Source organism: Platalea leucorodia (assembly GCF_965183815.1).
Source record: "Platalea leucorodia genome assembly, contig: HAP1_HAP1_SCAFFOLD_371, whole genome shotgun sequence".
Lineage (NCBI taxonomy): Eukaryota > Metazoa > Chordata > Aves > Pelecaniformes > Threskiornithidae > Platalea > Platalea leucorodia.
Window position 1 is genome coordinate 37,116 of NW_028121210.1, and position 22,429 is coordinate 59,544.

At 48.3% G+C, this 22,429-nt stretch overlaps 2 protein-coding genes across 2 annotated transcripts; both read left to right on the forward strand.

Annotated features, from left to right (window-relative positions):
- Positions 1 to 386: 386 nt before the first annotated feature.
- On the forward strand, positions 387 to 20,071 carry LOC309604124 (uncharacterized protein; the record flags this gene model as incomplete). Its single annotated transcript, XM_082339035.1, is given in 21 exon segments — positions 387 to 485; positions 1,491 to 1,547; positions 2,267 to 2,349; positions 3,407 to 3,572; positions 4,300 to 4,406; positions 5,442 to 5,669; positions 6,738 to 6,882; positions 7,171 to 7,317; positions 7,501 to 7,731; positions 8,969 to 9,162; positions 11,394 to 11,521; positions 11,727 to 11,896; positions 12,703 to 12,882; positions 13,163 to 13,297; positions 13,639 to 13,782; positions 15,464 to 15,763; positions 15,767 to 16,199; positions 16,782 to 16,966; positions 17,392 to 17,499; positions 17,667 to 17,717; positions 19,892 to 20,071. Coding segments are annotated over 21 exon segments (3,471 nt in total).
- A 799-nt stretch (positions 20,072 to 20,870) lies between these two features.
- LOC309604125 (endoplasmic reticulum-Golgi intermediate compartment protein 3-like) lies at positions 20,871 to 21,996 on the forward strand (the record flags this gene model as incomplete). The annotated part of the gene is made up of 3 exons (XM_082339036.1): positions 20,871 to 21,024; positions 21,235 to 21,305; positions 21,909 to 21,996. Coding segments are annotated over exons 1-3 (247 nt in total), but the record flags the coding sequence as incomplete, so codon positions are not given.
- Positions 21,997 to 22,429: the final 433 nt, after the last annotated feature.

A 22,429-nucleotide genomic window follows, 5' to 3' on the forward strand; every position in this document is an offset into this window, starting at 1 on the left:
ACCGTTTCCTCCTGCTCCTTCTCTCCCAGATTCCCCAGGGAGCGCCTTTTGCCCGCAACGTTCTCCGGGGCCGTTAACGGTCTCGGAGCAGAACTCGCTGGAGCAAGCGCTGCCAGGAGGGCCTCTCCCCCGCGGCAGCACCGCAGCCCGGCGCGGCCCCGTCAGCGAGGAGGGAAAAGGGAACCGCTGCCACAGAGCGGACCCGAGCGAGCCCGGCTCTCCCCCGCCGCGGCCCGGCTCCCGGTCGCGCCCGACGGGCAGGGTAAGCTGCTCCGCCCGCCCCGGCAGGCGCCAGGCCGCGGCCCGGGGCCGCCTGAGCGCGGTCCGCCGGGGCAGGCCGCGGAGCAGCCCCCGCTCCGGAGCCTGTCAGGCTGGCGAGCTGGGGCATGGCGGCGCGGAGCCAGGCCTCCCTGCAGCGCCGACTGCAGAGCTCGCAGGAGGCGCAGCACCGCCAAGCGGTGCTGGTGCGGAAGCTGCAGGCGAAGGTGAGGAGCGGGGGCCCCTGCCCAGGGGGGAGGTGCCCGGGGACGGGCCGCAGTGGTGGTGTCGGGGTACCACGGCCGTCCGCGCCGCGCCGAGAGGGGACTCGGCGGCAGAGAGCTCGGGGGGCGAACGCGCGGCCCCAATGGGGCCCTCCCCGGCGCTGCCGCGGGCGGGACGGCGCCGAGCCCGGAGGCCGGGCGAGGCTCCGGGAGCCGCCCGGCCCGCCCAGGCCTGCTGGGCGCCTCGCTCTGCCGCTGCCAGCCTCCCGAGCCTCTCGTTAGGTCTTTTCCGTAGTCAAAGAACGATGCCTGGCTTGCAAACGCCCTTGCTTGGCCACGTGAGCAAGGGGCTGTCCCAGAGGCAGGAGTCGCGGCGGCGGGGGCGGTTTTGGGCGGCCCCAGGCAGAGGCAGGGCTGGCGTGGTTCGCCCGGGGCGCAGGAGTGCTGGCAGCGAGGAGGGTGCCAGAGCTGGGCGGAGGGTCGGGGCAGGCCGTGCCGTGCCCGGCCCAGTACCTGGCGGTGGTCACGGCGCTGCTGTGCGGTCGTCCTGCTTTTCTGGCCCGTGCTTTGTTTTCTGCAGCTGAACAGAAATCCATATTCTGCAGTGGCTGAGCAGGACTGTGGTCAGAACTAACTTGCGAAATATTGAAAAGCAATTTTGAAAACTCATTTCTCTAACTTCAAGGACCCACTGGACTTTTAGCCCATTGGCAATATTGATCTGGGGTACATAGTGGCCATAGGCTAGCCATGGCTGGCTAAGTCTGTCTCATCATTCTGCTTGCCATCGCTGTCTGAGGATGAGCAGATAGCGCTATGTGTAAAAGAAACCCTGTCTCAATTTCTTTAATATTAGATAAAGTGAAGCTTCCCTGTATCATAACATCTTGTTGACTGCATCAGCAGTACTGTGCTTAGGCTGTGAAGACTTAGAGAAAAGCTAATGCAGGAGGAGCCAAGTCTGTTACAAGCTGCATTTGCTCATCTGCATTCTATGTATCCACCTAGGTAGTGCAGTACCGGACTTGGTGTCGAGAGTTGGAGCAGCACGTGGAAGCAGGAGGGGTGAGTGTGCAGGTTGCTAACTAAAGATAGTGTACGTAGCATTTGTTAACGCAGACAAAAAGCTCCCCAAAGCAATGGCAGAGGAAAACAAGATTTTGCCAGCTGAGGATTTAAAGAAGCACTGTAAGTTTGCCCATCAGTGTTTTGTCCAGTTGCCATTCTTAGAGCAGCCAGTAGTCCCAGAAATGCCAGTCCGGAAAACCCTATCAAGAAGGATTTTAATTTTGTGAAAGAGTGCTTTATTACTTGCTGGAGTAACATTTGTCCTAGGTCTCAGGAGAGGGCTATACTGCCTGTTACGTTCTATGGCTGTCTCTGAAAAAGAATCAGTTGAAACAGCGTTTTGGAAGGCAAGAATGCTGGCATTCAACATACAGAGCTGGCTCTGTGCTTTTCTTTCTGCTTCACGGCTAACGTAAACCTAGGAAATGAAGGGTAGGAGAGAAGGAGAGTATTCCCAGGCTTCAAGTCTAAGTGAGCACTCACGGTCATGAGCTGAGGATACCTAGCTGTGAGGGTGCAACAGTGGGAGACTGAGGAGAGCTACTCACATTGAGTAACACCCTTCCCCTCCCTTCCTCTCCATAGTCACGACACTGCTATGCCTGGAAGAAGCCACGAGGTCCTGAGATACCAAACAACCAGAGGGGAAAGCGATTGATGCTAACAGTAGTGAAAGGAACACAAGAATTTGACTAAACATTTCCTTTCTTCTTAAGGGATCCCTTCCAGGCAGGTGGGAAGCCACAGAAGACCGCAGCCTGAAGAAAGCACTGCTTCAGTTGGAAGAGGAGCATCAAAGGTAAAATGGCTCTGTTTTGTTTTGAGTGGGAGGTTGTTCCAGGTGACCTCCAAAGGTTGCTTTCCAGCTTAAATTATTCTATGATTCTGTAGGTGAGCTCCTCAGCAGAGCCCCATTTTAGGTTGAGAATCAAACCCTGGCAGCCTGAACATTTAATGGCACAGGAGTTTTCCTGTTTGATTTTACCTGAATAGCATATCCTGTGCTTGTATCAGAGTCCTCCAGTAGAGCACTTTGCACCACAGGCATCTTCTGCCACATTTCTTTCTCTGCTTTTCTTTCTTCCTCTGCCCAAGAGATAAATTGTGTGTGGTGTAAAAGTCATCTGTGTGGTGTGTTATGCATGTTGCAAGCTAAGGTGGGAGAAGCACAGCTCCTGTTTTGATCCAGAAGCTGAGTTTTGTGCTTCTTCACACGGCAGCAGTTCTTGAAATTTTGTTCATGAAATGTTTCCTGGGTGGGATATTAGTCTGTGGCCCTAAAGTCATTAGCCTGCAGTGCTTGACTTTTCAGTTTTCAGTTGAAGGTTTCATGTAAAGCTGTTTCTCCTACATATATGGTGCTGTCTTTGTGGTGTGCGGTTTACTGGATCAAAAAGGTGGGGTCTTTGCTACAGGTCTTACGCAGTGTATAGGACAAGGACAGGGAGAGGCTTAACAAGAAGGTGAGGGCAGCAGTGGGTACAACATTGCAAGGGAAAAGGACATGGAAACTTAGAGTCCTCTCTAAGGAAGAGAGGTGGTCAGGACAACGATAGAGAAAGATGATGCATCCGCTGATTGGACAGCATGAAGGGGAGGCAAGACGTTAACTGTGGGCACCATCAAAGTTGAAGAGGAAGGGGGAACCAAAATTGTAGATGGAAATTGAAGGCTCAAAGCAAGGAGAAGCAAATGAGTTTGCCCTAACAGAGAGGTCTTACTTAATCCTAGAAAGCACTTTTACTACTTCTCAGTTTGACAACTAAGTCACTGTTGAAGGAGTTGGAAAATCGGGGGGATGCTGCTTGTGGATAGCAGTTGTTCAGTGACCTCATTGCTGTTTCTTTCTTTCCAAGATGTGAGAATCTGGCAGAAGTGAACACTCTCCTGTGGGAGCACCTAGATAAAGCAAATGAGGTTAATTCAGCCCTCAAAGAAGATGTTGGAAAACTGACGGCGGATTGGATGAAGGCCCGGGAGGAGCTGGAATTGAAGGAGATTGAACGGTGCAATGAATGTGAGGTAAGGATAGGCTATGGGAATGTCAGGCGTGATGCCAGAGCAGAAGGTGAATGCATCTTATTTCTGGCATAGAGGACTTGCTGTGTGAAAGTTGTGGCTACACTGGGGATGTATTGGTGTTGACTAGCAGAAGACGGGGGTGTGAGATGGAGGAGTGTCAGCAAATTGTGGTGATGGAAGATGCCCACCTGCTGTGACCATACTGCTCGGCCTTAAAGGCAAATGCTTGCTGTTTCTGGACACTGTAGGGCAGTCACACATGAACGCTCGTCTTTTTGATAGTTCCTAAATCTCTGTCTACGTCAGTGGAGACCAGAGAGGTCTGTGTGTTTTCACATTCAGACTAGCCAACAGAAGAACGAGACAGGCCTCCCCTACCAATAGCCTGTTGTAAGCAAACCTGACACTGGTCTTGGAGGGACTTGTTTTTGTCTTCCGCCACCAAGACTGTTAGACACCTCTGCAAGGCGAGATGATGAATCATGATCAGTTTGCTTTGCTGCTATCCACTCCTGCAGGAGAAGTGGTGTGGATGTTCCCTTCTTTGAAGTCAGGTGGCAGGTCTACTGAGGATGCTTATGTGGTGCCTGTTCAGTCCTTGATGCCCCTGTCGGAATTGTTATTAAAGGAGACCTGGTGATGGTGGTTGTACTCTCTCCTATCTGAAAGACTTGTACAGTGACGGCGAAGGCTGAATTGGCATTTCTTTTTGTCTTTGCATGTTTAGCATTATGACAGCTACTTAAGAGGTGAACGTAACCGTCTACTCAGCCTATGGCATCAGGTGGTAAACTTCCACCGTCATTTCCTGGAAATGAAGGCTGCCACTGACCGGTGAGTAGAAGTTAAGACTAGGTCTCTTGCAGAAAAAATGTAGCTTCCCTTCACACCTGCTTTTTGAGCCTTGATGTTACTTTAGTTGCAGCTAAAGATATGATTTCTCCTTTGGTAGTCTGAAGCAATGCCATTAAGCATGCTTTAGGCTATTTTCAGAATCATTTTGTTTGGTGCTAATTTTCAGATAAAACTGGGGGGCTTGGGCTATAAGCAGTGCAGAGGCCCTGAACAGATGAACTGGACGATGTTGATGTTTGGGCATATTAACACAGACACAGGCATATGTGGACACGTTGGAAGAGACTCACCACAGATATGCATGCAGCATGTAGAGCCGTCCCTTTTATGGAGCGATTAAAATCTGCCTTAAATCTCACTGGCTTTCTTTTCCCACTGCTCCTGATGGAAAGATCATTCATGAATTTTTTTTTTTCCTTCTGAGTTCCAGCTTACGTTTATTCTGGTCAGTTTGCATCTGGTTATTCCTGTACCAACGTTGCTGAGAGAAAGAATAGCTTCTCTACCCCATTATTGCATTTATCCAATTTATTTTGCTTAGTTTGATACCTCCTTTTTGTGATTGTTTTCTTGTTCTTGGGCTCTGAGGTTCCTTTCTCACAGTTGCCTTCTATGCAAACAAAAACAGTGTTGCTGTAATAGTACATTCTTCTGATGTCAGCATGCAATTTCAAACTCTGGGTTACCATCAGCCGTTTACCTTATTTGACTATAAGCTTTCCTTAATGTGTGGAGTATGCCTGACCTGCTAGTTAATTCTTGAAGCCTTCTGGCTGTTCCATACATTTCTTCTTATCTCTGAGGAGAAAATAGACTCATTCCTCAGCCATCAAGTAGACCCATTGCTCAACTATCAAGATGTGTCCTGATCCCAAAGTGTGAGATGAATGATTCATCCCCAACGAAGATGTCGTCTTTCCTGCCAGCTTTTATTGTTGCGCAATTACGTGCTTCAAAAATGAGTCAGCTGATAAAGATGGTGGTATGAACATTCTCTCTTTCTTTGTTCTTCAGAGATTTGTCAGAGCTGAAGGCAGAGCACATGAGGCTTTCTGGATCTATACTTGTAAACTGCTCTCGCCTAAGCTCTGGCATACAGCTCTGGGAGTCCGTCACTCTGGGTAGACCTGTCCTGAAGGATCAGGCACAGCAGCAAGTGGAACAGGAAATAAGCCAGAAGACTTGGGAAGTGATGTGCTTACAAGTTAAGGGGGACATGGAGAAGAAGGAGCTTCAGAACAGGTAAATGTGTTTTAAACTTTGCTGTTACCAACATTATCGTTTGTGGCTGCTTCTTGGGTTCATAGATGGGCTGTGTTCACATTCAAAACACACTCATTCTGCACAGCCTTTTTTCTGTCCCTAGTCAAACTATTGCCTTCAACAGAATGGATAGGAAAAACTGTATGACTGACAGAAGCTCTTCTGAGTAAGACAAGACTGGAAAAGATCTTGGATATTACAGTGTTTTTGCTGTTAACTGATTCTTGGTGAGAAATTGAGACCAGCATAGAGAGAGCTCTGTCTCTTGTCCAGCCCTTTTGCTACCCAGGGCTGTGCTAAAGGAATTGGGAGGAATTTGCACAGGACCATCATAAGCAACGTAGCACCTCTGTACTGACATTTCCTTGCAAGACTGAGTACAGAAAGCCTTTGGGGCAAGAAGTGCCATTTTTGCAACATGAGTCATATTAACCTGAATCATCCTGTGATCCTATGAGCATTGGATTGAAAATTCATACACATCTCCCCGAATAGATTGCAAGCTCTTTCATCAATTCACTGCTGAAGGCAAAAGTAATTGTGTGAATAGTAATCTGGACTTTAAACATCTGCCTTACTGAAAGAAGACCTTTGGAAAGTCTTATATCCAACGTATGAAAGAGGAGAGAGAGAACTAATGAGCAGGAAGCTGTTAGCTACCTGAAAGGAGGTTGTAGCGGGGTGGGTGTTGGTGTCTTCTCCCAAGTAACAAGTGATAGGATGAGAGGAAATGGCCTAAGGTTGTGCCAGGGAAGGTTTAGATTGGATATTAGGAAAAATTTCTTCACCCAAAGCGTTATCAGGCATTGGAACAGGCTGCCCAGGGAAGTAGTTGAGTCACCATCCCTGGAGGTATTTAGAAGACATGTGTGGACTGTGGTGCTTAGGGACATGGTTTAGTGGTGGACTTGGCAGTGTTAGGTTTACGATTGGCCTCAATGATCTTCAAGGTCTTTTCCGACCTAAATGATTCTGTGATTCTATACTCTTGGTTTTGGAAATAAAAATGTTTTTACGTTAAAAACTTAGTCTTTCCCCTTCTCATAGAGTGAAGGACTTAGCTGCACTGGAAGGAAAACATTCGCTATTACAGAGTGAGTTGGTAGTCGTGAGAGAGACACTAGAGGAATCGCACCTTCAGAGGGATCTGCTGAAGCAAGAGAAACATGAGCTTACAATGGCACTGCAAAAGGTATGGCCACCTTATTCCTAGGCAGCACTTGTGGGAGAGGGAGTTGTGATAGCAAGACCACCACAGATGCTGTTTCTGTGGAAGTAGAAGGGACAGGGACAATGTTGTTCTTCTCCTTGGAAAATGGTGATCAGCCCACACGGGCTCTTTGGTGTAGTTAGTCCCCACGTGCTTCTTGGGAACACTGAACTGGGAGTATGTCAGAGACACAAAAGGGGATCTGGAGTTGCCGCTTGAAGTCAGGGATTTTCCTGTCTTTGTTTTCATGTTGTTCTTTTGTCTCTTCAGGCAGAGCAGTCAGTGGCAGAGTTGACAGGAGCTCAGAATAAGCTGAGTGCTGAAGTAGCTGATCTACATGTTGTAACAACGAAGATGAGCAGTATTAACGAAGCCCTTGCATTGGATAAAGTGCAGCTGGAGAAACTTGTGTTGCAGGTGAGCAGAGTTGCCAAAGATCTTACCAGGTGTTCTTCTCCAGCTGCTGCCTCTTTTCAGACCTCTTGCCTTCAGACAGTATGACTGCCTGAATATGGAAATATTCCTTTTTCTGTCCAAGCCAAACCTTCTACATAGTAAATCTTACTGTATTTTATTTCGTCTGTGCTTTTGTGATTGTAGCTGGAGCAAGAGAATGACGTTCTGTCAGGTAAAGTGGACGAGATGGAGAGAGCAAAGATCTCTGACCAGGAGAAGCTGAACTTGTGTGAAAGAATGAATGAAGAGCTCTGCTCAGAGAAAGCCCACCTGGAACAGCTGCTGAAGAAAGCAGAGGAGCAACAGGAGGGGCTGCAGGTACAGCTGGGGATACTGGCAGAGGAGAAGGCAGAAACCCAAGAGAAACTCAATCAGGTGAGACCAAAAACCTGGTGCTTTCTGGGTGGGCTTTTGGCTGCTTGGCTCAGTTAAGCTGTATCTGTTGCATTCTGCAGTGTTTTTGTCAAGGGAGATGTTTTCCATTTGTTTGAGCCTAGAGAGCGGGACAAAGCTGCAAGTCAATGTCTGCTATCTTGTACTGCTAAGAATGGGAATGACATCTTGATATTGTTGAAATTGTATTTTAAGACATACACGCAGCTTTGAATTGCTAGAGCCTCTCTAGGCTTTGAGGAAGAAGAGGAGAAATAGATGATCACACAAGACTGTTTACTCTGGACTAACTGATTTCGGTACAGTGGAAAAAGAGCTTGGGAGAATCATTATCCCTGGAGGAGACTAGGAACTTTGCCATCATTTAAGTGTCCATTTCATAATGTGCAATCTTGGGTATTATGGGATAAATTTGAGAGGAGAATTGTTTGTTTCTGATGGTCTGTTCTCTGTTAGACAGTCTTAGTTTTGGAGTACGTGGTATGTTTGGCAAATACCCAGCAGAGGTGTTATACTGAAGAAAAAAGCTAAAAAATCACGGTTAATCTTCAAACTTGAATACCAGCAAGGTATATTAGACAACTTCTTTGTGTAAGACAAGTAAACAGTATTGTTGACATGAACTGCTGTACAAATAGTGTCTACCATCTCTTTGGCCACATTGGCCAGACTTCCATAAATCACTAAATGATACTGCTCACCACAAGGGCTGTTTCCCTGCCAAGCATCACCTCATTGCATCCAACTGTTTTACACACTAAAGTAGGTGATGCTTTGATCTTCTTTTTTTTTTTTTCCTAGAAGGAGGAACCATGTGTATTTTCACTTTCTTCAGTGAACAAAGTTGCTTTTGCTCTAACTTCCCTGAAAATTTCCAGCACTGGAATGGATTCTGATAGAATATTAGTTTGCAAGGTGGCAGTTCTGGAAAATGTAGTATTTTTGCATAAGAACATGTAGTCTGGGGTACGTACGTTTGTTCTGAAGGAGCTCTCTGGTCCCAGGCAACCCAGTAGGGCCTTACACATCCCTTTCAAGTTAACAGTGCTAGTGTCTTTTGGCAGTCCAGGGTATTAGCGTGGTATCCAGCGTATGCTCTTAAACTTTCAGCCCAAAGTACAGGAGCTCTTTCTCCTCTAGCTGATTCAGAATTGGCACTGGCTGGCTCTGCACAGAACTCCAGAGAAAGGACTCTAACTGTATTTTGTCTCACTTTCAGGTTTGCTGCCAGCAAGAGTCAGCTAGCAGTGGTCCAGAGCAGTTGCACCAGGAGACCTCTTGCCAAGAGCACGCACTGGCCAGGGTGTCCAAAGAGAAGGAATTGCTGGCGCATGAGAAGGCTGCCCTAGAGGTGCGACTGGCAGCCACAGAGCAGGACAGACAAGGCCTTTCAGAGCAGCTGGCAGAGGCCAGGTAAAGGCAGGGAGGAGACCCTAGGCAGGACATTACTTCATGTGTGTAATTATAAAGGTGGTAATCATTACACGGGGATTTATTGCATCCTGTCTGCTTTTGAGATGTTTTCACCTTCCATGGACAGAAAATGGAAGAATCTCATGGGGAAAAAAAAAAAAACCAAACAACAAAAAAACCCAAACCCAGTATACCATAATTTGAATGTTATTTTTCTGACAGCTAAAGCTAACAAAGCTCTCCTGAGCCTTGGGCTCATGTTTTTGCCCCCTTGCACATTCCTATGTCAAGTCCAAAGCAAGCCAATACAATTCCTCAGTATCTGGTACCTTGGCTCTGCACTGAGTAATAATTAAACCATGCAGACGTTTACTGAAACCTGAAGCTTCTCTCTTGTTTTGGTTTCTTGTTCTGTGTATTTGAACATAGATCTTTCTTTGCTTATCAAGTAGTTTGACGTGGGATCTTTGGAATTCAAGGCTATTATGTACGGACATTGTGAGTAGGACACTGCCATTTAGGGTGAAGCTAGAGGCTCATGCTGAACACCTTGAGGGCCTTCTGTTTCTAAGCTAACTTGCTACCTATGGTGCAGGACCTAGAGTTGGTTACACCGGCAGCAGGGAACTTTTGAATGCTCACCAGTCTTTGGGACTTCTTGCCCATCATTGATGTCTGGGTCCTGTACTCCTCACCACATGCTGTTTAGAGACAGGTGTCATGGAGAAGTTATACAGGGAAGGAACAAGATTCTGTCCTTCTGCTGTATCAGGTTTCTAAGATCAAATGCGAGAAGTTCTCCTTTTCCAAAAAAAACCCCAAAAACCAACCCAACGTATGGAGATGTTTGTCCTCCTCTTAGGTGTATTTTAGAAGACTCCTGAACTTGCAGAACTGTACAAATGATGTTTTAGAGATTGTTTTGCTTCTTGACTTTTACACTTTACCACTATAGAGTATGGTGTTAGCAAGGCTGATAAACACCATTTTGACTCAGTCTGTTTCTTGAGAGCTGCTGCTGCTTCTGAGCTCCAGCTTCTCTTATTTGATCCAGCTGAATTATGTTTTGTCAATTATTGGGCTGTAGCAACTATTCTTGCCAGATGTTGTTCTCAAGAGCCTTTTGTTGTCACAGTTTTGGACTCTATCTTTTCTGTTCTGTTTTAGAGGCTGACCTTAAAAGGGAGCATATTTGCTTTGGACTGCCAGAGATTGGCGTAATCAGAAATACGTGCTTGTTCTCCTTCTTGAAGATACATCCTCCATTGTCCATCAAAGTAGCAAAATCCTACTGTTGTGGGTTTTATTGTTGTACCACTCGGGTGCCCCTTTACCCCAAAGGATGTTATCCTGATTGCATCCCTGTACTAGTGAGGCAGTGCTGTGTATTGTAGGGACCTGGCACACAGGACCCTGTGTGAGATCAGGGAGGTGTCTTCAGCTCCTGGTTCCAGAATCCTGCGTGTCATACGCAGCAGTTGGTTGCAGTCTATGGATGTAACAATTTGCCTCTGCAGTACTATAACTTCCATTTGAAAGAGCGACAAGTCACGTGGGCTGCTGCCTACTTAGCAATGCTTAAAGAAAAGTAGCAAGTTTTTCTTTTGAACTTTCAACAATTTAAACTGAAGGATACCCGTCTCTCCTTTCAGGTAGTCCTTGTTCAGATAACATCTAGTTCAGGTTTCTTAAAAATGCTGCTACAAGCATGAGATTTTACTATATCATCTGATGTATTTAGTCCCTTTTAAATATAGGGAGTCTGGAAAATTACCTGCCTATACCTATGCTATGAACAGCATTAAGAAGTCATGAGTCAGCCAGGGAAAGACTCTTATTCTGTCCCCCTGCAGAACAACTTGGAAGTGCTGATGAGATAAGGGCTGTGAGCCTGGGAAAAAAAGCTGGGCTTTTGCTTGCTGGCACAGACTTTGTGGGCACAGCTACCCGTGTGTCATAGATCAGACAACAGCAATTTAAGATTTGGCTATTGAGATCAAATTCGGCTGGGCTTTCTGTGTTATGCTAGGTCATAAGTAAAGCCTGGGCATTCCCTCAGAGGGGCCTGCATTGCTATTTTAAATGGCAGAAATATGCTTTCTGTATCAAGTTTCCATGCAACCCATTTTGTGTACTCAGGGGTAGGGATCTTGAACCACTTCTTACTGGAATAACTCCCTGTGGGTGTCAGGAGCCAGAAATTCATTTCTCTCTGTATTTGCAACTTGTAGGTCAGTGAAGGAGACCCTGGAATCCAGCCTGTTTGAGGCTCAGCAGCACTTATCTGAGCTGGAGATTGCCAGGAGTCAGCTTGAAATCCGCCTTCACACAGTCACACAGGCCAAGGAGGTGATACAAGGTGAGAGCCTCATGTGCATTGTTTCTGGTGATCCCCCTGCCTAGGGAGGATGTTATAAAAATAGCTCTCTGTCTGCAGTGCTTCTGGGGAGTGAAGGAGCTGGAGACAGATCCCTCCTACACTGAAACTCAAATGCCTTAAGGTTAGTAAAGTCAGAACCACTGTTTGTGTAGGCACTGAATCTTGCCATTTGTCATGTTTGCAGGGGAAGTGAAGTGCCTTCAACGTGAGCTGGAAGCAGAGAGATCTCTAATGAGGCAGGAACGGGAAAACATGGCACAACAGCTCTTGCGGACAGAACAGCAGTATGACAAAACCCTCAGGCTTTGGCAAACTGATCATGAAGTGGAAATAAGGAAGCTCCTGCAAGACATGGTAGGAAACAATATGCTTTTGAATTCTTCAAGCAAGCTTTGTGGGCTGGCTTTAGAAGAATAATAGCCTGAGTGTATGAAATGGCAGCAATCATCTGTCATAGGCCACACATTGCTAGGCCAGGCAGCAGAGCCAATGGCTTGTACTTGAGGGCACATGAAGACCCACAGGACTATGCTGGGACAGTAAATGCAGCCACAGGTTCAGTGTGGGCCTAAGACGAGTTCAATAGAAGGTTGGGTGGTCCCCACCCAAAGCGTGGCAGCAAAGGGGTAGGATCTTAACAGATTCCTATCTACCATGAGGTCGACTCCTAGCATTCCTGCCAACTGCAGTCACGGGAACTTTGTTCCTTTCTTTCTGTCCTGTCATGCTTGACAGAGGTATTATCTTTGGGCTTAAAGCATATAGAACAGGCCCCTTGTTCCTGGTAGTTCAGTTCGTGGCCTGCCTTGTGACTAGGGCATCGGGGTACTGGCCTGTTTCTCACCCTGCCGTCCATCTGCATCTTTTCATTGATGAGAATGGAGTTGAGCTTTGAAAATACAGACTCTGAGACTAGAGAGAAATGCTGAGGTGAGAGGTGCTAGCAAACAGGCAGCCATCAGAGAGGGGAAGGTAACATCTCCTTTTCTTCCACCTGCTGACCCTTCTTTTAAGTTCCTTGATAGGACATGATTTATGGAGGGCACAAAGCCACTACTGTGCCCTGTTGAGGTGGGGGTTTGTGGGAGGGAAGAAGCTTCACCTTTTTTTGAGGAGCTTGGCTGGGACTCCATCTTGAAGTCTTTTTCTCCCCTCATCAGGCAAGCAAGCGGGAATGGCACCATTCAGAGCTACAGGAGATGCTGGAGCAATGGGAAAAGGAGAAGGCAGAGACAGAAAGGGAGCACAAGAAGAAGCTGTTTGATATGAAGCAGAAAGTTGCTACCATGCAAGCTCAACAAGAAGAGGAACGAACTAGAGTCGAAAATGCCAAGCAAGAGGTAAAGACTGTGAAAGGAGAATTTGTGTGGTTTTTTTACTCTTCTGGGCTCCTTATCGATCCTTAGATGACTAAGAGTTTGTTGAAGATTCAATCACAGATGGACCATGTTTATATTGCCAATCTCACTTAGGAATCTGTGCCTCCAAGTGGGCAGATAATGACCTAGAAGGCCAGCAGCATAGTGCTTTGAGAACGTGTGAGCCCATCCACCTTTGAGTCTTACCACACAAATTTTTTCATGGGAAGTTTAAACCCGTCTTCTCTTTATTTCTGTGCAGGTCCTGCTGGAAAAGGAGCGTGAGAAGAATGCTTTATTAGAGACACTGCTCCAAACTCAGGGAGAACTAACAGAAGCCTGCCAGCAGCTGGAGGAGCTCAGGCAGGAGGTGGAAGAGCAGCAAGAGAATGGGCAGGTAAGCCTGACTTGTAGGGTAGGTTGAAGGAACGGGCTGTTGGCAATTGGACGTAAGCCGAGAGAGGGGCCGAGAGAGCCGGGTAACAGAGTGAAGGGCAGTAACAAGGAAATAAAACATAAGTCCTGCAGCTGAGGAGGCAAGGACTACTGCAGGCACTGAAAACACAGAGCCTGGTAAGCTCCAGAGATCAGCAACAGGAAGGAAGGGTTACAACAGCAGCAGAGCTGGGTAGAAAAGCAGAAAGAAGTGGCTGAATGAATGTGATTTTGAGACAGAAAGAGAAAAAAGCTGGACCTGATGGCAGGTCTCAGTAGCTTGCTCTCCATTTGTGTTTACAGAACATCACAGAAAAACTGCAAGCAGAGCTGCAGGAAACTCAGAGTAAGATCAAAGCAGCGGAGGAGAGGCAGAGGGAGGAAATCCAAACCATCAAAGAGGAAATGAATATCCTTCTTCAGCAGAGGGATGGTCTACAAAAACAGGTGACTGAAACAGCAATAGCTACTCCAGTCATCAAACAGGTGGTCTCTCCACTTGCCTTTCCATTGCAGAGCAGCAGGCTGATGGGATAATCCCTCTGACTGCCATCATACTGTGGTCTCCATCTCAGCTGGTCTGAAGGAGACTTACTGGCCAGCTGAATCTCACCTGCTGCCCTGGACAGATGGGCTAGTCCTTTTGCCTGTTTGCCAGTAATCATCAGAATGGATTTCTGCTGCTCTTGCTTTCTAAGGTGGTTTTTCAGCTGAACATGGTGACCCACTTAGATTTTTAAACAAGTCAGCTGTATCCATTGTGAATCTGGTACTCTTGTGACAGGGTGAAATGTAAAGTTGTTCTTTCCCTTTCCTCACAGTACATGATACGGCTGACAGTGACAAGCTGTAGTCTTTGACTGCTTTGTTATGTTTTACTTGAGGTGGAAGAATTGACATCTCAGCTAGCAGCCTCCAAAGAGTCTCTAAAGATAGGAGGCTATGACACTGCATCAAGAGGTGGTGTCTTTGGAAAGGAAACTCGAGAGCACTGAGAAGCAAAGAAAGGATGTCCTGGTAAGGCTGGCAGATGCCACAGAGGGCCATTTCTTACATATTTTTTGGCCTTCTGTTAATACTTCTAAGGAGAAACTTTTTCCAGTGGAGAGCTGATTTTGGTTGGTCTTGTACAGGTTCAGTCCAAATCTGAGAAGATACAGAGTACGCAAATGCTGACCAAGTTTCCCTCATTTTCCCCTTCCTTCCACTCATCATTCCTTGTTTCCCAGACTTTTGCTTTCCTGCCACTTTTCACTTTTCCAGTTGCATTCTTCTGAATAAGCAGGAAAAGATGCTGTAATCATATAAAACTCAGTTACGATTCAGGGTGTTTGTTTTCCTCAATTCTGAAGGTTTCTGCCCTTGAAGCTTTAGTCAAAGTAATTTTCAAACTTGTCTCTATTTACATTGCATGGTTTGGGCAATTATTTTTGTTCAAATCCGTATTTAGATTTCTAAATGTCTGGATCTGGAGAAAGGGGTGAGAAGACAAAGTTTGCTAATAATAGAAAGCTGTTCAACATTGCCCATCTGAGAGCAGACAGTGGGGAAAAAAATAGAGAAATTTGAGAAACAAAAGCGCTGATCCAGATAAATATGTATGCCTGCAAGGGGAAAACTAGTCCTTATTTCAACCACAGAATGACAGACTGTGGTCTGACCATTACTCCTTCAAGAGGGGACAGTGGGGTTCTAGAGGATGGTACCATGGAAACTCTACACAGTAGAGGTCCAAAAAAACCCCCAACCAAACCCCAAAGTGGGAAATCAAATGTTGGGGTTGTTCTCTCTTCCCTTCCTCCCTAATAGAGAGAATATCATCATGCCACTGCCTAAATCATGCTTAGCCTGGTCTTTAAATCCTGACTGCAGTTCTGGTGGCTCCTCCCCAAAAGAACACACTAGAGCCAGAAGAAGTTCAGAGAAGGGCCAAAAGGAAGATGGGACTGGTTGAGTAAGCTGGGAAAGATGCAACCTAAAGGGTGGCACAGGAATGGCTTACAACATCCTGAGAGGCAGGGAGAGAGGGGGCAGCCCTTGACTGCCGCTGAAGCAGGAGTTCAAATCTAGTATGAAAAGCAAACATATATCGACGGAACTATTGAATCTTTTTCTCACTGTTTTGCAGCATGAATGGGAGAGACTGCAAGCAGTTAAAGAAAAACTGATGTGGGAGATAAACCTTCTTCAGGAATCAGTCACAGCCTCTGAAACCCGAGCAAATACAGCAACAGATATGAATCACTGCCTTGAACAAGAACTTCAAACTACATTGTCTATCTTAAAAATTAAGAATGAGGAAGTGGAAATGCAGTGGGAGAAAATCCAAATGCTCCAGAAAGAGGCAGCACAGGGAAAAGCTTTGCAGGAGACTGTCACTCATATGACTGCCATCCTGTCAGAGAGGGAGGGAGAAATGAAGTTGTACTAGGAGCAGATGAGAATGCTGGAAAAGCAGAAAGAAATGCATAAAACTACTCTCGATCAGGTTATTAAGGACATAACAGAGAAAAAACAGAAGATGGAATCCCAGCAAGAACAGATACGAGACCTGGAGAAGCAGCAAGAGAAACAAAGGATTGCTGTAAGCAAAATGAGCAAAGACTTGGAAGAGAGAGATCAGGAGATCAGATCCCAGCAAGAACAGATACGGGAGCTGGAGAAGCAGCGAGAAATGCAAAGGACTGCTGTCAGCAAGATGAGCAAAGAGCTGGAGGAGAGAGACCAGGTGATCAAGTTCCAGGAGGGGAAAATAATGATTCTAGAACAACAGGGTGCATCACAAGTGAGAAACCTGCAGGCGGATCTTGATCATATGAAAGGAAACTTGAAGGAGAAAAACATAGAGCTTATTAGGCTTGCCTGTCTGTGTAGCTCTGGCCAGAGACCATTCACCTGCTGGAATGTTTTCTGCCAAGCCCAGAACTACTGAAAGAACTATGGAGCTTGCTGTTAAAATTAACTCAAGTCCAAAAGTTGGGGATGGGTAATCGGTTCTCTCCTATCTAGGCAAGCTTAGCCAACGTGTTGTGGTTAGGATTTGGCGTGGAAAGGAAAGGGCACAGTTGACCAGACTAATATACTAAACTTAGCAGAATGATGGCTGAACAGCAGCTACACTGATGGTGCTTAGAAGATGCTTTCAGAGATTTAGATTTCTGAGGTACAGCTTTTCCAGTGTATTAAAAATAATGGAATTGGTGCCTGATCAGGTTAAAGGCTTCGTTGCGCATTCAGGATGTACTTGTGCCACAGTCCAAAAAAGCATGACGGCAAATTTGCCTTGGATTTCACCAAAGTGATCTGGAGGAAGGCCCCTAGGAAGAGGGCACGTTGTTTTGGTCTGTGGACCAGGAGAAGAAGGGACTTAGCACTGTGCATTCCTGCGTCCGGTCACTCTCCCCACCTTGTTGATTCTGGCTCTTCTAACCTTTATGTGGCACCAGCGCACATAATCTCCTCTCTGAATACCCAGCAGGCTGTTGCAGAAGGGGAGCAGCTATCATGGCTCTCAGAGAAGAGACTCCTGTTGCAGCGGCTGGAACGTCTGCAGCAAGCAGTTGCAAGGCTGGAGCTTGAGAAGACTGAGCTGAAGCAACTCAGTGCTGAGCTCAAGAGGACTCTTGAGCAGGTAAAACAGGCTTTCACTGTCTCTGCAAAGCCTCACGGTCCTCTGGAACACAACACATTGCCACAGACAGCACTTTGGAAGTCCTCTGCTTGTTTCCTTCCCTCTCCCGATTCCCCCTGTGGACACACGCTTTTGTATTTTCTCTCTCTTCTGGCACCCCATTGCCTTCACAAATGCACATTCACTCTGGTACCACCCTTCTTGCCCCAGTGTCCCCATACACACACATTTGACACTCTTGTGTCAGGAACTGTTTCCTCTTGGTCTTTCTCTTCCATAGTCTACTTTGAGTGCCTTTTGCCCCCAACACACTCTGGTGCAATGAACAGTCTGAGCAGAAACCTCCTTGCCATGATGTCCAGAGGCCCTTTTGCTCCTTGTTTGGTGGCAGGTTTCTGCGACCCTTTCTCCTATCCAATGTGCAGGTGGAACATGAACGGAGGAGACTGAAGAGATACTGTCGAGGTCGGTCGCTGCGAGATGCAGGCAGATTTTCTCTCTCTGACCAGCACCAGGTGCCTGCTCCTAGACAGGTGAGAACAGAATCTTACTTGGTGGGAGGAGGGTCTGGCCATACAGAGGAACGATGGCAAATCCCAGAGGCAGCAGCCCTCCAGTATAGACCTAAAAGAAGTCAAGTATAGACCATGGCCCTGGCCAAACTGGAGACCAAAAAGAAATCCTTGTGTTTTCTTCACAGGAGGAGTCTCACAGGTGCTGCAGTTGTCGATTAGCTGAGTTGTGGAACCAGGTGAGGAGTAGGAAAGCTCTCATCAAAAGCTGCTGTGGCTGTACTGATGGGCACAACTTTGCCCGATGCTACAGCCCGAGTATTGTTTAGCTGTCAGGAAGTGAGTACACCAGGCAGTGGAAATGCCCAGTCAAACACATCTGTTGGCTGTGGCCAAACAACATCATTCACCCATTCAAACCCATTTCTTCTGCAAATGGAGGTACTGTTACTCCTCTTGCCTCTCCTCTTGCCTCGCCTCCAGGGATGTAAGGCAGTGCCAGAGCTTATACCCTTCAGGCAATCATTAGTCTCGTATTGCTGTTCCGTGCTAATCATGATCCCAATATCGGACTGAGTCAGAGACCTAAGCGCTGCATGGACATCTGTTTTGTCGGTGTAAGAATGTACATTCCAGCTGCTGAACCCTACTGCGTCCTTTGACAGTGGTATCAGCAGTAGCAGCAGTCACCAGACTTCTCTTCCATGTACTTTTATGGGTCTGGTACACCCTGGTCTCCCTGAGGATGTGAATCTTCACCCGTGTTCAGGGCAAAATGCATGTAAGATTTATGCGAGTAAAGTATATGATGCTTAGCTCTGGCAAGTGAGCCAAGAATGCTGCTGAAGCCATCAGGTTATAGTTTAAGGATGTTTTTACCTGGAAGCCTCAGTGTCTGAAGTTCTGTTGCTACGGATAACTAACTGAACCGCCTTCCCCTTGTGACTGTTGTGTCTGCCTGCACCGTGGACCTACTTCAGCAGTTCAGCAGGAAAACGAAGGTGCTCTGCTCAAAGAATAGTCCTCAACTGGCTAGTTAGGGCACTCCTCTGGGTCTGGGAAACAGCGGAACTGGAACTTGATCTCACGCTTCCTGGGAGATGCTCTTAGCAGCAGATGGCCGCTTCTCCCACTCATACCTCTGGGTTACCTACCAAAGCGTGGGAGGGTTTTTCAGGCTTCCAAGTCAGCCTTCACAAAGGTGCCCTTATTATTTCAGAGAGAAGGTCAGATCTGTCCCTCTCTTCAGTGGTGGCGTTCCCTAGCCTACGCATATTGTTTGCTGTGAAGTCCCTTTGCCGTCTTGCTTTCCGTGTGCACGACTGGCTTCTAGTTCAGCACCACGCATTCCCCTTCTGGAGCTGGCTGCCTGAGTTTCACATCTAGTCTGCTCTAGATGCTTAGCAGATTAGGGTCCCACTTTTTATCGGGTTTGGCTTTACGTTGACAGACCTTGGTATCGTAATTCAAATGTAGCAGGTTCCATAAGCCATAAAACTCCTTTGGGAATTGCTTCTGTTATTCGAGTTCACTCGCCAAGAAAGAATATTCTCATATTCCTAGCTTGAGGTTGGGGATTGCATTCCTATGTGGAACACAGCCGTTGGCAAAGCACACGTCACTTTGAAAACAGAGGAAAACCTCTGACCTGAGCCGTTTTCCCCAAAACAGCAAAGCACTGAGCGCTGCTCCCAGTGCTGGCATCTCCTCCACTCCAAAGCAGGCAGAGGGGAACGTGCCAGAGCTGCTGTGGCTGAGCTGCACTGCAAACCTAACAGGAGGTGAGAGCAGCTGGGTCCCTCCCGCCAAAAAGCCCAGCAGGCACAACCCTGTGTTGCCAGGAAATAATAGAGTTTGAGGACTTTCAAGGCCTCAGCAGTCCTTTAAGGCTCATTTCCCGCCCTGGGCTTTGTTCATCAAATTATGCTCTGCTCATTTGTGAAATGCTCTAACGTTAGGAAAAATGAGAGTTTGCTCCCTTTTCACGTGCTAGCTGTCAAGTTTTTAAACTAGGTCATAACAGAATGGTTCCTCACTACCTCGTGTAACCAGTAGTCCTCCTGCTGAGGAAAAAGCATGTGGAACTAAGGTGTCAGTAGCCCAAATCTCTTTTTTGGAAAAAAAGAGTTGGGTTACTAAATCCTGTAGGGAACCTCTGTCTTTAATATACGTGTAATGTGTCAGTGCTGTAGGTGTGAGTTGCCGTTGCCAGAAAGAAACTTGAATTGTTGATGATAATCTGAAGTTCAGTTCGGGGTGACTCTGGGAACCTGTTACTTCCCGTTCCACAAGGACCAAGTGTTTGTCGGGGCTGGAGTTAGAGGGCGCGTCTTCCCTGACAGCCGGTACCGTGGAGCTACGGATGGTCCTAACAGCGTGGGCCTGTCTGAGCTCAGCCTTTTGCCTCTTTCAGGTGTCCCTTCTGCAGACGCAGCTGGCACAAGACTGCTGTGCAAAGACCAGCCGGAAGCTGCCAGAGATTTGCCAAGAGCTGGATTCCTCCTCAGCAGCTGTGGCCAGGGAGCCCAAAGCTGCTGTTCTGGAAGCAGAGACTCGGAAGCTGGGTCAGTCTCTGAACCGTCCTGTCCCCTAGAGGACCAGCCGCAGCATCATGCGGTTCCTGTCTTGTGCCCTTTCCAGAAATGAATTATGTTTTGCTGTGGGAAATGGGGGTGCATTTGTTCTGCTTGCGTTTGGAAGCATCTCCTAGTGCAAGTGATTTTTTTAATTTTTTTTTTTTTTTTTTAATAAAAGAAACTTCGCAGAACTGTACTTTCTCAGTAGCAAAAAGCAAGTGCTCGGTAAATACGTGGCTTAGGAAAAGACTATACTAGTTTTTGACCTGCACGGGTAAGCTATTACGAGCTGTTGTCTGATTTAACCTCTTGAGTTCACAGCCGTTCCCTGTGACGAGAGAGGGAAATGGAGGTGTTACCAAAATGAAGGGGTGGAGAGTACACGCCAGGGATTGAAGGTGGGGCAGGAGAGTGGGGTTTTTTTCCTTCCTTTCATGCTTCAGCACAAAAAGCGCTGGTACTCTCCCGAGATGATCTGCTTTCCGCTTTGTGGCTGCGACAGCCAGCCCGAGGGACAGCTGGGTTGTTCTCAAAAGGGCATTGGTAGCAAACTGCAGACCTTCCAAAGACGGAGGCGACGGAGGCAACGGATGGGAGGGGGAGGATGTCAAACCGAGTGAAAACTGCTCTCTCCCAGCAGCTTCGCCTCGGTATCAAGCCCCTTCAGCTAACCGCTCTCGGCACAGTCAGCGTCCCTCGGGTGTCCTTCAGAGGCCCGGGGCCGTTGGCAGGGTGGGTCGGCAGAGGGCGCGGCGGCAGCGAGCACCTTCCCGCCCCGGAGGCGACCGGGAGCCCCGGCCCCGCCAGCCGCCTCGGCCGGCTTCGGGGGGCGGTGCGGGCCCGGCCCCGGAAGGCGGGTTTGCTTCCGGGCCGCGCGGCGCCATGGGCTCGCTGTGGCGGCTGAAGCGGTTCGATGCCTTCCCCAAGACTCTGGAAGACTTTCGGGTCAAGACGTGCGGGGGCGCGCTGGGTGAGCGGGCGGGGTGAGGGCGGCGGGGGGCCGGCGGGGGGCCCGGGCCTCGCCGTGGGGCGGCGGCCGGCCGGGGGGACCTTGCGGGCCGGCGCTCGGCGGCGCTCGGCAGCGGCTCGGGGTGGCGGCGGGCGGGCTGGGGCGAGGCGGGCTGGGCGGGCGGCCGGCCGCGAGCGGCGGGGCTGACGGCGGTTCTCGTCTCCCTGGCAGTGACGGTTGTCAGCGGGCTCATCGTGGTGCTGCTTTTCTTCTCGGAGCTGCAGTACTACCTCACCAAGGAGGTGAGTAGCGGCGGGGGGGCGTGAGGGGCCGGCCCCCCGGTGCTGCCTCCTGCCCGCGGTGCCCCGGCGGAGAGGCGGCCCGTGGCGGCCTGCCGTGCCTCCGCACCCGCGCCGAGGCGCCGCCTGCTCCGCCGCCTCCTCCGGGCTCCCCACGCAGCAGCTTCAGGCGCCGCAGCTGTGTTTGGGTTTTCTTCGTTCCCCGAGCTGGTCGCCCTGACGATGGGAGCGGGCTGCCCTCCCCCGAAAGCCGCTTGGCACAAAGGTTGGCTTGTGGCCTCCTGTAACGCTGTCGCAGGAGACCGTCTCAAAGTCTCTTCTCGCTGTCTCTGCTGTCTACAAGCAGGCAATCCAAAGAAAAGAAAGCAGGCGCAGGAACCCCCGTCCCCACCCCAAGTTCTAGGATTCCCAAATTATTGTTGTTTTTAAAAGTATCACAAATGGCAAGCGCTTAGCTACCATGGAAGGTGTGGGAGGCAGCAGCTCAGGTGTCTCGCGAATCCCACATCTTAAAAATCAGCTCCTGAGCCAGAGCAGTCGAGGGAAAGAGGCCTTTTGGTTTGCTTCCAAGTGAAACAGGACTCTCTGTTTTTCCTCTGTTCCTAGGTTCATCCGGAATTGTACGTTGACAAATCAAGGGGAGATAAACTGAAGATCAATCTAGACGTTATTTTTCCACACATGCCTTGCGCTTGTGAGTCAGACTTCTGAACGTTGGGAATAATTTTCATACTTGCCGAGGGCCCGAGAGGCTCAGTGTGCCTGGTGCTTCCGCGTGCTGCGCTGCTGCTTGGGCCGCGGACAGGGAGGAACTGCTGATCCCTTGCGGTTACACGGTGATTCCAGCCAGTCCCACTGGGCGCTTAAACCGGCGCTTCCAATCGAGCAGTGTTATTCTTCTAGATTATAAATGAGGCTACAATATAAAGCCACTTACATTTCTGTGTGGTGGTGTACTTTGTCAGAGAGCTCAGTAATACCGAAAAAGCTGGCACAGAGCTCGCTTGGGACTCAAGATTTGACTGTATTGTTGTTGAAAAACTTTAGAGTCTCGTTTGGAAGTTACTTGACGAGGCACGACTTTTCCTTGACTTTGGTACTTAAATTCTGACTGTAACACCAATGCC